The 12,369-nt window shown below is 46.3% G+C and overlaps 1 protein-coding gene across 4 annotated transcripts in view; it reads left to right on the top strand.

Annotated features, from left to right (window-relative positions):
* Nucleotides 1-12,369, top strand: part of LOC143956891 (cytosolic phospholipase A2 gamma-like) — a 49,792-nt gene that overhangs the window by 11,950 nt on the left and 25,473 nt on the right. For all 4 annotated transcript variants that reach the window (XM_077467056.1, XM_077467057.1, XM_077467059.1 and 1 more), the window contains exons 8-9: nt 1,181-1,321; nt 11,923-11,973. In XM_077467056.1, the coding sequence (XP_077323182.1) occupies nt 1,181-1,321; nt 11,923-11,973 (192 nt within the window). The remainder of the gene's footprint in view (nt 1-1,180; nt 1,322-11,922; nt 11,974-12,369) is intronic.

Here is a 12,369-nt window from a genome sequence, read left to right as displayed (position 1 = left end):
TCATGAGCCCCTCCAGCCACTTTTTTATTTTTATTTATTTTTATTTTTTCCTTCTCGTCATTTTGATTGGTAGTCGGGATAAAGTCCCTCCCACATTAATCTTGACAGATGCCACAATTGTTCTGTGCCTATCTCAGTATGCATTGCAGGCAAGAATACTTTAATCCCAAAGGGACGCAGTAAAAATCCTCACTAATATATCGGAGGGATGGAATTGCACATCAAGAGATGCTCAATTGCAATTGTGACAGGAAGGATTCAACTCCATTCCCTCCCCCAACCTCACCCTCTAATGTGATTAAGGGGATGGAACTGAAGCCTTCCCATCTCCTGCAATGGACCAGCTCTTGGTGTGCCCTTCCATCTCTCCCTGGTATGCTTCTGAATAACGGGCAAGACCAGCCCTGTGGGAGCTGCACCTGACGGGGATTGAATCACCAGGTGACTGAACTAGTGGAGCTTGGAGTGGTGCTACATATTTATTTTGGGTGCAGATAGTAAAAATTCTCTTCAGAAATATTTACTCGTTCCTGCCCAGTCCCTTTAGTAGGATCTGTATGCCTGGGGGTGGGGAAGGATCAGCCCATATAACTATGCATGGCTGTCAAACTGCTCGTGTGATAAAAAGCCGGTCTCGTGGACACCCGATCATTTGTACGGAGTGAGAGCCGTCTATGACACCCTAGTTAAGGTTCTGGAATGTGCAGTGAGTATGTTCTCTACACAGAAAGCGGCATGTGGGCATTAAAGTCTTCCCACTTTGCTGCCGCACACATGCGTTATTTTGGGTGGTAACAAACAAGTGGGGGTTCAATTTTGGAATAAATGGAATTTCTGGAGTGAAAACCATTCACTGATTGAAATGTGTTCATTGGAGAGAATTTCCATCCTGTTTGACTTTTCTCATTACTGCATCAAATAACTTCGACTTGACACCACCAATCCTTAAATGTGTTTGAACATTCACAATTTTTGAAACCAAATACCTCCTAGTGGATGGCCAGCCTTACAATTCTTGCTCTTCTCCATTCCTATTTTTTTTTTTTTTTTTTCTCCTTGTCCTTGATGAAGCTTGTCAGGTAACTGTTTGCAAGGAAGAGGAAATGGAGATGACTCTTCATTGTGTATAGGACACATCATTCTCTGGCTGGACAATAACTGGAGGAAAATCTCATTTCAGATGCTTGGTTTGAGTTCACTCCACACAAGTCCGGATTTCCTGCTTATGACTGCTATATAAAGACTGAGCATCTGGGATGTACGTTTAGCGAAGGCCGTATATTGAAGGAGCTGCCTGAACATGACTTGACTTATCTTCAAGGTGAGACTAATCAAAAAAAATGGTTAAATCTTACTTGTGCTATTTTATCTCGTCGTCAAATGTGCTTTTCAGTTGTCGTCCAGGACAGCCCTTGAGAGATGGAGTCCCTCTCATCGACCCAGGAAACGCATTGCCACAGTTCAAAAGGCGTTCCTTCAGGTACCTGGCCAGTAATTTGTTTCCTCCATCGGAACATGTTGCCAGGAGAAGGACTAGATCTCTCAGGGGCCACCTGAAGGAAATGAAGCTGCGCAGGGGGGATGGGTCCTATCCAACAGCTTCATTCTAGTCTGCACCTTTTTTTTAAATGGGGCTCGGGTACCGTCACCCTCTCCCTTCCTCTTTCCAGCATGAGTTGTGCCAGGATCAGGATGGCGCAGTGCATTGCTGGCTCATGATTGGACAAGCATGCACTGTGACCCCCCACATGCTTGGCCAATCACGGCGTCGGCAGCGAGGAGAGCCATGATTGGCCATAGGCATCCTGCCTGTGGCCAATCATAGCTCGGGCTGTGTAGTACACGCCCTACACTATATAAGGCCGCCAGTGCGGCGGCCTTGTGCAGTGTGTTGGCGTCTGTAGGAGTTAGTGGGTGTTCTCTGTGTGCCTTCAACACAGTATACACCGTTCATTATCTGCTGATTTTGCGTTCTTGCTCTTCTGTAATTGAGCTGTTAGCAATCTGCAGGAGTTTGGGTGTTGTCTGTGTGCCCTGACCACACTATACACCGTTATATCCACCTATATACCTCTTCTCTAATTGACCCGTCTGCAGGAGTTAGTGGGTGTTGTGTGCCTCCAGCACAATATACACTAACCAATTGCTGGTTTTCCCATCTCCCTTCAGGTCATTACCATGTCTGGAAGGCCAACAAGGAGAGGCAGACAAACGCGAGCCGATAAAAGAAGGCAAGCAGGCTCTGTCTAGAGACAACAGTGCTGGTCGTGGACACAATGCATCGTCATCAGCACGTGGCCATGGGACACGCTTGTCCTTTTCGGCAGCTGGACGTGTTGAGTCGCATCATGCCAAAGACTTGGTAGAGTGAATGACCAAGCCCTCTTAATCCTCCTCATCCTCTCACCCAGGCTCAGGGTACTAGCAAAGCAGCTGCCAACGCATCATCTTCCCTCCCCTCAATGTCATCATCTTTGTCCTCCTGAGGAGTCTCCTGAACTCTTTGAGTACAGTATTGGGTACATGCTCCAGGAGGATGCCCAGTGTTTTGTAGACTCTGATGATACTAAGCTAGAGGAAGGCAGTAGCGTGAGCGCAGAGGGGATGCTCAAGAAGGACCGCAATCTGGCAGTCATGTTCCACAAGCTGCAGCATAATGTCAGGTTTGCTCCAGCGATGAAGAGGGAGGGGATGAGGGCACTGACTCCATGTGGGTGCCGAGGAGGCACATGTCCAATGAAGCAGGATGCCCTCTGGGGGCCAGCTTAGGGGCAGCACACCGACATAATCACACCGCAGAGCTCTGCACGTTATTCTAAAAGTTCTTTGTGGGCCTTTTTTGAGACGAGTGCATCAGATCGCACCACTGCTATTTGCAACATATGTCTCAAGCGTATCTCGCGTGGCCCAAACAGCCGCTTGGGCACCACAAGTTTGACCAGACATATGTTGACCTGCCATGCAGCTTGTTGGCAAGCGTACCTCAAAGTCCCACACCAAAAAACAAAGCGGACCTCTCCTTGCTCCTCATCAGCTGGCATCTCCAACCCCACTATACCTTCAGTCCTCTCTGAAATCTGGGCTGCACAACGGTGCTCCGTAGGTGTTCAAGGGGCTACGCAAGTACGCAGGCAAAACTATGCCATGCCGTGTTTGCGCTGGTTTGTTTGGGGGACAGGAGCCACACTGGGGCAGGTATTTTGTCAGCTCTGCAGGGGCAGGCCGAGAGGTGGTTGACGCCACGCCAGCTTAAACCAGGAATGGTGGTTTGTGACAATGGCACCAACCTCTTCTCCACCCTCCAACGCGGACAACTGACCTGTGTGCCCTGTGTGGCTCACGTCCTTAACCTGGTGGTTCAGCGGTTCTTGGGCAGGTACCCGGGCTTACAGGATGTCCTGAAGCAGGCCAGGAAAGTCTGTGCATTTCTGCCGATCATTTAATGCCTGTGCTCGGCTGGCTGAGCTCCAAAAGGAGTTGAACCTGCCCAAGAACCGCCTCATATGTGACATGCCCACCAGGTGGAACTCAACGTTGGCCATGCTGCAGCAGCTGCACGCGCAGCAGAGGTCCATCAATGAGTACCTGTGTGACTAGGGCACCAGGACAGGGTGAGGGGAGTTTTTTTTTTTTTTTTTTTTTTTTCCCTCTCCTCACCATGCCAGTGGGGCATGATCAGGGATGCATGCACTGTCCTGTCACCGTTTGAGGAGGCCACAAGGATGGTGGGCAGTGACGGTGCATACATCAGTGACACTGTACTTCTTGTCCACCTGTTGGAGCATACGCTGCATGGAATAATGGACAGGGCACTAGAGGCAGGAAGAGGACGACTTCCTTGCCTCTCAAGGCCCCCTTTATCCAGACAGTGTTCCTGCTGTCCCACCCATCACACAGGACGAGGAGGACTATTGTGTCAGCATGGAGGTGGAGGCTGTCACTCAGCATCAGCAGAAGCAGTCTTGTAGGGATGATTTACAGTCCCAAGAAACCCGTGGACTTGTACATGGCTGGGAGGAGGTAGCTGCAGATCATGTTGTCCTTGGTGACCCAGAGGACTCTTGACCGAATGCCTCAGCTAACCTACACTGCATGGCCTCCCTGATCCTGCAAAGCCTGCGGAAGGATCCTCGTATTCTTCGGATCAAGGAGAGGGCCATTACTGGCTGGCCCCTCTCCTTGATCCACAGAAAGGTTGCCAACCTTATCTTGCCATCGCAGAGCATGAGACGTCTCCAGGAGGCCTTGCAGAAAGGTCTGTGCAACGCGTTCCCAGAGACAGGGAGGTTACAAACTCCTGGTCCTGGACAACGTGTTGCTGAGGCATCGGTCAGAAGGAGCGTTGGAGAAGGTGGCCGTCTGACCGATGCGTTCAGACTATTATTATTATTATTATTATTATTATTATTATTATTATTATTCCCTTCAAGACTGCCTATGCTGAGTGACTGTCATGTTGGTTGTCTATCCTCTTCCTCCTCCACTGATGTTGGAAGAACCTTTTTTGGTTCTGGGTGATGCCACAGCCCAATTTTTCAGCCCCTGTTTAACAGGGGCATGTAATTACAATTCTTGATATAATATTTCACAGCAGGGCCCATTCCTGTGCCCACCCAGAGTAACTGTGAGGACTTATAGTGTTGTGGCACCACAACCACCAAAGGTCCATTTTTCTACCACTGTTTTACAATGGCATGTAATTACAACTCTTGATATAATCGTTCACAGCAGGGCACTCCAGCGCCCACCAAGAGTCACTTTGAGGGCTTACAATGTTATGGCAACACCTTGTTCTGTAATTTCTGCAGAGCATATAGGGCAGGCCCCTACTTTCAAACGTCCAACTTGCAAGCATCTCCTACTTGCAAACGGAAGGAGAAAACAGTGAGATGGAAAAAAGGACAGCCAAACAAATTATACAGGGGTGATAACCCTTCCCTATGTTTTCCAAAAAGCTTAAAAATACATTTTTTTTTTGACTGGAGCTACACTTTAAAAATGTACCAGTTCAAAATTACACACAGATCCTACTTAACACAACAAACCTACACAGTCCCTGTCTTGTTTGCACTGCCTGTATACTGCTGTTCTCAGTATATAGGGCCTGGAGGCCCCACATATTTCCTTTTTTTTAATATGGGTACTGGGTTCCCCTTAATATCCGTACAAGACCCAAAGGGGCTGCTAATGGGCAGGGGGGACTACCATACACTTTTTTTTTTTTTCTCAATGATTTTCATCTATATTGCCGGAACCAGATATTACATTAAAAACGCAAGCAGTTTGAAATTACTTTTTCCGTTAAATGTCATTTTGTGCAGGGACTGTTCTAAACACGGGAAACACGTGGCACTTCACAGGCATACTATATAAGGCTAATCCCCAGGACACTCTGGTGGAGGCAGGCATAAGCCAAACCCAGGTAGGCTGCTGAGCAAGCCATTACTCTGGTGGTTAATGGGGTTAGTGGTGATGGTAAGGCTGGGACCTGTAGTACCCCATGGTGGTGGTTACCTTGCAGTCAAGGAGATTTTACGGTGGTGATGCAGTATGGGTGTCTTAGGAGGGATACAGTTTAGATACTAAGAATGCCTATTTGTTTCAGGCTAAGGAGGCCCTAAGGGAAGACAAATCGGGCCGCAAACAGTTCCTTAATTGTGGAAATTGTCCTCAGGCTCTAGCAAAGCCCTATGCAAACAGTGTATTGCAGGCATTCTTAAAACAGAGGCAGACTCCCCCTTGGCTAAATTCCTTGGTTCCTTTAAACAGATGGCATCAACTTTTAAATCTCTCCAGGATTTAATTACAGATGTAGACACAGCTGCTTCCACCGGTAGGGCGACTACAATATCCTCCTCACCATGCCTTACAACACCCAGCTCTGGGGAGCCCCGTATTGTCGGGGAGCATAGCCCGCGAATCCTCTGATGTAGATTCAGACCAGGATGAGGATCAGGCTGTAGCTAACAAAGGCGCAAGATATAAGCTATCTCTGGAGGAAGTAGAGGAGCTATTGAGCACCATTTATTATACGCTGGAAATTGATGTGGAAGAGACTCTATTAACCAGACATTATCAAATGTATGAGTCTCTGGGGAAAAAAGGCTGCTAAGGCTTTTTCCAATACACAAGGTGCTCTCTGACCTGGTCCTTAAGGAATGGTCCGAGACAGTTAGTCTTTCCCAATTGTCTAAAGTTGTTTTGAGAGCCCAGAGGTGGTCTGGAATAAAAAATTCTAAGCTAGACGCCCCTCTGAAGTCTCTAAACAGTCTGACCTAGCCTTTGAGGACATGGGTCATTTAAAAGATCCAATGGACAGAAGGACAGACTTGGTCTTAAAGAGGGCCTGGGATGCTTCTATGGCAGGCTTGAAACCAGCTCTAGCCACTTCTTGTGTGGCTAGAAATCTGGAGTTCTGGTTATCACAACTACAGGAACATCTTAAAGCGGGCACTCCCAGGACTGAGTTCTTAAACCTTTCCAATGCTATTTAAGGTGATGTGTTTCATTTTCTGATGCCTCCACTGATTCCGTTTACAACTAAATCTGCAGCTAGGTCAGTATGGATGAAAACTTGGGTGGGGGGGAGACAGTGTGTGGGGTGTGTGTTTGTTTTTTTTTTGTTTTCCCCAGGAGACCTAGTCTTCGGGCCTGGGTTAGATACTGCTGCCTTAGGATGACTGATGAAGAGAACCTTTGCCACAAGTTTCAAAGGAACCCTCAAAGGAGTTCAAACCCAAAAAGCACTGGATGGGACAAAAGGAAAAGGGGGCATACTCTTAAACCATCCCAGTCAAACCCCCCAAGCCCCAGGTTTCCCGTGGGGGGTAGGTTATCAAACTTTCTTCCACAGTGGGAAAGGATAACCTCAAACAAGTTAAGTTAAATATAATAAAGCGGTTATGTGCTAGTTTTACAGCAGCCTACCCTCAAAATTTCTCGTAACCAATCTCCCGAGTGACTCAAAATGCCAGGGCCTTGCCATCTCTGTTGGGGGAGATGGTGGATCAAGAAGTATTGACACCAGTCCCCATTCAGGAACAGGGGGACGGTTTTTACACATATTTTTTGTGGTAAAAAAGCCATCTGGGGAGTTCAGACTGATCATGTCCTCCGTCCTCTGAATCTCTCCATCCGTTTTGGATGGAGTCCATTTATTCAATAAGGAATCTCCTCCAAAAGGAGGGGGTTATGTCTACCTTGGATTTAAGGAGTGCCTATCTGCATATCCCTATAAAGAAGGAATGCCAAAAATTTCTTCGGATGGCAATTTCAGATGAGAAAATATATTGTTTTCAGTGCAGCACAATTCCCTTAGGACTGTCATCCAAGGTTCTTGGGCAGGCACTAGTTCCATTAAGACTTCAGTCAGTCTCGATCATTCCATATCTAGATGACTTGCTACTGACAGCTCACTCGGAGAACAGGCTCTCTCAGGACTTGGATTTAACACAGCTCAGCCTGAGTCAGCTAGGGTGGATTGTCAGTCATGAAAAATCCAAAACTATCCCTACACAGGAGATCCTGTACCTAGGTTACAAGATCATGTCTGTAAATCAGACAATGGTGCTACCGGAAGAAAAGACTTTGAATCTCTGGCACAAAATCTTTTCTCCAAAGCTGCCCCAAGTTTACAGTAAGAGGTCATATCGGTATTGGGTCTAATGACAGCAGCCATTCCAGCTGTACAATGGGCTAGGTTCCATCAAAGGGCCCTTCAGAGGTTCTTGTTAGAACACTTAAAAGGTAGGGATCTGGAAGAAGAGGCCTCGATCCCCCAAGAAAGTAAAGCGCTCCCTCTGGTGGTGGAAGGATGCAGAGAACTTAAACAAGGGGGTTCTCTGGGTCTTGCCTATCACATCCACACTGACCACAGATGCAAGTGGTTGGGGAGCCCAACTCTAACTGGGCCCAGGGCAGGTGGACTCTGGAAGAGAAACATTTCTCTTCCAATTGGAAGGAGCTAAAAGCAATCCTCAGTTATACTAGCTTTTCAGACCACGATACAGGGTCACAATCTACAAGTCCACTCAGACAATGACGGCTATAGCTTATATAAACAGGGAGGTACCAGAAGTCCTTGTTTAATGTCGGTGGCCAGGCACATTTTTCAGTAAGTAGAATGCAATCTAAGGTCTATTTCTGCAATACGCTTGAAAGGGGAACTGAACAACTCTGCAGACTTGCGTTGACAATGAGTTTCGAATCAAGAATGGTCTCTAGATCCAGAAGCGTTCAATCTCATAGCAGCTCACTGAGGAAGGCCAGTAGTGGATGTTTTTTGCAAACGGAGAATGCAAAAGTTCCTGCTTTTTGCTCGCTATGCCCAGGGGATGTCCCCTTGGCAGTAGATGCCTTACAGACTCCATGGACTTTCAGCTTGGCTTATGAATTTCCTCCACTGCACCTCATCCCAAGGGTTCTAGTGAAATTTCTTGGGGAGGAAACATGTCTAATTCTAGTGGCACCGTTTTTGGCCCAAAAGACCATGGTTCACAACATTGCTGCAGTGACAGATCAACCTCCCCTGAGACTTCTCTGCAGGCGGGACCTCCTTCGTCCACAAGTAACCATGCTGGAACTCTCAGCATGGTTACTGAGGAAGACCTTTTGAGCAGTAAGGGTCTGACAGTGTAATTCGGACCTTACGACAGAGTAGGAAACTAACCACCAGAGCTATTTATAGAAAAATCTGGAGAAAATTTAATAGCTGGCTGGATAGCCATGGGGAGAAACATGGATACAGCTAATGGCCTTCAGTTTTTACAGGAAGGGATAGACGAAGGACTAACTCCTAGTACTATTAAGGTTCAGATAGCTGCCTTAAGTGTGTACCTAGAGAAAAGGATACAGGATGATCCTTTCATCTTTAGGTGTAAACCAGTCAGTCAACAAAGCTCCATCTTGGGATCTAACTGTTGTACTGAAGGCTTTCTTGGGGTCACCATTTGAACCTATATCAGAGGCCTCTAAGACTGATTTACATTCAAGACAGTACTTCTGGCAATCTCTTCAGCCCGTAGGGTTGGTGAGATACAAGCCTTTTCCTTCAAAGAGCCATTCCTTCAGATTTTATAAGACAGTCGTTCTAAAGACCAGACCCTGGGTTCTTACCAAAACTGGCATCTAGTTTCCATAGGTCACAGGATATTGTCCTTCTTTCTCATTTGCTGCATTCTGGCAGAATGAAGGAACAATTTAACTAGATGTAAGGTGCTGCATTTTAGAATATCTCAAGGTAACCAATCCATTCTGAATCTCAGATTCTTTGCTCTTTTTTTTTTTTTCCAATCAACGTAAGGCACAGAAGGCTTCAAAGGCCACCATGGCTAGGTGGATTAGGCTAGCTATAACAGAGGGTGATAGAGTAATGAACAAAGATCCTCCTGGGGGTATTGGAGCCCATTCCACAAGGCCATTGGCGGCATCCTGGGCAGGAAGAGCTGGTGCCACCCTGGAGCAAATATGTAAAGCAGCCACATGGTTAAGCTTCTCCACCTTTACAAGACATTATCAACCAGACTTAATGGTCCAGTCAGGATCAGGCTTTTGGGAAGAAAGTCCTCCAAGCTGTCTGCCCCCCACCCCCAAATCTGGTGAGTACTTGGGGATCCTCTCAAGGGCTGTCCTGGAAGACAACTGGTGAAATCTGGAGTTGCTACTTACAGGTAACTCCTTTTCCAGTGGTCTTCAAGGACAGCACGATCCCACCCTTTCTTTTATAATGTTGATGTAATAACGTTATTACTTGTTGTGGTTGTTGCAGTTCCATCCTCTGGTTCTTGGTAAATGACTGGCCAGGGACCTAAAGGACCACCTTTTGAACTGTGGCAATGTATTTCCTGGGTCGATGGGAGGGACTCCATCTCTCAAGGGCTGTCCTGGAAGACCACTGGAAAGGGAATTACTGGTAAGTACTAACTCTGGTTTTCTTTTGTTTTTAATATTTTCCAATGCAAAATCATGTGTAGCTGCAGCTCCTGAAGTGTGTGTGTGTGTGTGTGTGTTCAAAGTTCATCTTTGCCTAAACTGCAGTTTGGCTTGGGTATAATTGTCTAAATTGGACTTCGGCATCAGTCTGACTGGACTGAGATGTTCAGCCTGGCCATAGGGGGCACTGTCTCCTGTTTTAGGCATGGAACTATGGTCTGGTCAGGTGCTTAAGTTATTCTTTTGGAGCCAGGTCAGTGGGAGTGGCCCTCTCGCTGTGCCCTCTGGGAGAGGGTATTTAAGATGCAGACGTCATGTGGTTGAGGGTTTTGGTCCAGTATGATGTGCTGACTTCATGGCCCTGGTCCTCCTGGCTAGCCCCCAGGAAGGCTATTGCCTGAGGTGCAGATCCACCTGACTTCAGTGTCTCTGGGCTGGCTAGCCCAAGGCAAGGAAACTAAATGAGGATTCTGAGGTGGTTGGGTGCTGTCTCCAGTTGGGGAGAGACCTAGTGTACTTCAAGCATTCCAGGGGAGCACTCTTTAGAGGAACACCACGTATGGGTTGGTTTTCTTAGAAAAAAAAAAAAAAAAAAAAAAGCCTGGAAGGGCTGAAGTAACCAAGAGAATTTTGGTCTTGTGGATACTGCCAAGCAGGCTGAAAGATCCAGGTATTCTACAAGTGTTTCAAGTTTGGTTTCCCTACATGTTCTACAACAATGTCCTGTGGCAGAGGCTTGTTCCTGAGCAAGCACCTTGTTGGCTTCTAGGGCTTGTGAGAGGGACTGTCCAACCTGAGTGATCATCCAGCTGCAAATGGCTATTCTCTGGATGCAAAGTAAGCAAGTTCTTCAACACTTTTGACACTAAACTTGGGATCAGAGGGTTGGGAAAGAAGTTGAGGTACTCTTAAAGACTTGTTGTTCAATTTTCTGTAAAGAAATTCTGCGCTATAGAAAAGTGAAAACCATGTTGCAAAAAGCCGCTACATGTGAATGTGACAAAGAAAAGGAAAATGTAGAGCTAATGTGAAATAAACCAGTGATATATTCGATATAAAGAAGTCCATCTAGAGGGATAATAAGGCCACCATGGATCCGACGTTGACCTCAAACAAAAGAAAATGACAGCAAACAGTAAATCAGACGGTAATGGCATCCACAAAGGTAGATATAATTAAATATTCTTACCAGAGTTGGTGGACCTGTGTGTCAACACCAGATCAAACAGACCTAGAATGAGAAGCCACCAACATCGATTGCTGTATGTCATCTGGAAACCCTTAGAGGCCAGAACCGGGGTGACGAGGAGGTCCAATATTGATATAGCTCTCAAAATGGTCAATACATTCATGGAGCAGATGTCATGAAAAACATAAACAAGCTCCCAATGGTGTAGGTCAAAAAGATAATATGGTTTTATTTGCATAAAATACCAGCTATTTAACAAAACTGCAGCAACAAGAGGTAATAAAAAAATAAAAATAGCGATCACAATTTTTAAAAGCAATATGGGGAGCGGAAAACACCCCGTCTTTCCACTCCCCATATTGCTTTTAAACCTTACTCTTCTCCCCAGCCACTCCCTCCCAGAGATTGGTAGTGGTCAGATATATATATTCATAACCCATTGACCCCCCTCTCACTATTTCTGGAATATTTTTCCAGAGGCAGGCAGGAGTAATCATCCACCAGGCTTAGGAATAGACGTGACCAGACCTGAAGAATTGCTTCTCAACTGAGTACAGCGGAGCCAAAGACTACATTTATCCAGACTTTGGCACGGTGCTACAGATCTATACATATACAATGACTTTATCAAATGACCACCTGAGATCTATGTCCTTGCCAGTAGGAGAGAAAACCCATAATTATGAATGTGTACAGCTATGGAACTAACACATACTAAAAGGTCATTTACAATTCATAACTGATCCTCCTTTTTTATATTCAGCACTAATGCAGCTTTTTTTTTTTTTTTTTTTTTTCTGCAGGATTGTGGGGCAGTGCACCCGGCGCTGATTGGGCTTGGTTGGCCATTCGTGGTAGGTGATCAAGGATTCCCAGCTTAACATACCTCCCCACCAATTAATGTAACAATTAGGAAAACCAAATGTAGTGCAGTGTCCCACATACATGTTTAGTGCATGGCAGCAAGACGGTATTCTCAGCATTTCAAGCGAAAACCAAGCAGATGGTGTCCTTTGTGTTTTTTTTTTTTTTTTTTTTTTTTATTTGTAGAACTGGGAAAGGGATTGTGGTGCACAACCTCCTGCAGATTTCTCCAGATTGCCATGGAAGGCATGACAGTCCTTCCAGGCTGAGTCACTCTCAAGCAGGCAGGGAAAGGACCCTGTTCAGGTCTTGGACCATTTATACCCCCCTGCTGATCACTCTCCTTACCAAGGATTGGCTGAGGCTGTATGAAGGATCTGCCTCTT

Source organism: Lithobates pipiens, unplaced genomic scaffold, assembly GCF_037356315.1.
Source record: "Lithobates pipiens isolate NorthernLeopardFrog02 unplaced genomic scaffold, aLitPip1_a1.2 Scaffold_44, whole genome shotgun sequence".
Lineage (NCBI taxonomy): Eukaryota > Metazoa > Chordata > Amphibia > Anura > Ranidae > Lithobates > Lithobates pipiens.
The sequence above is the reverse complement of the archived record's forward strand: the minus strand, read 5'-3'. Positions and strand labels throughout refer to the sequence as shown.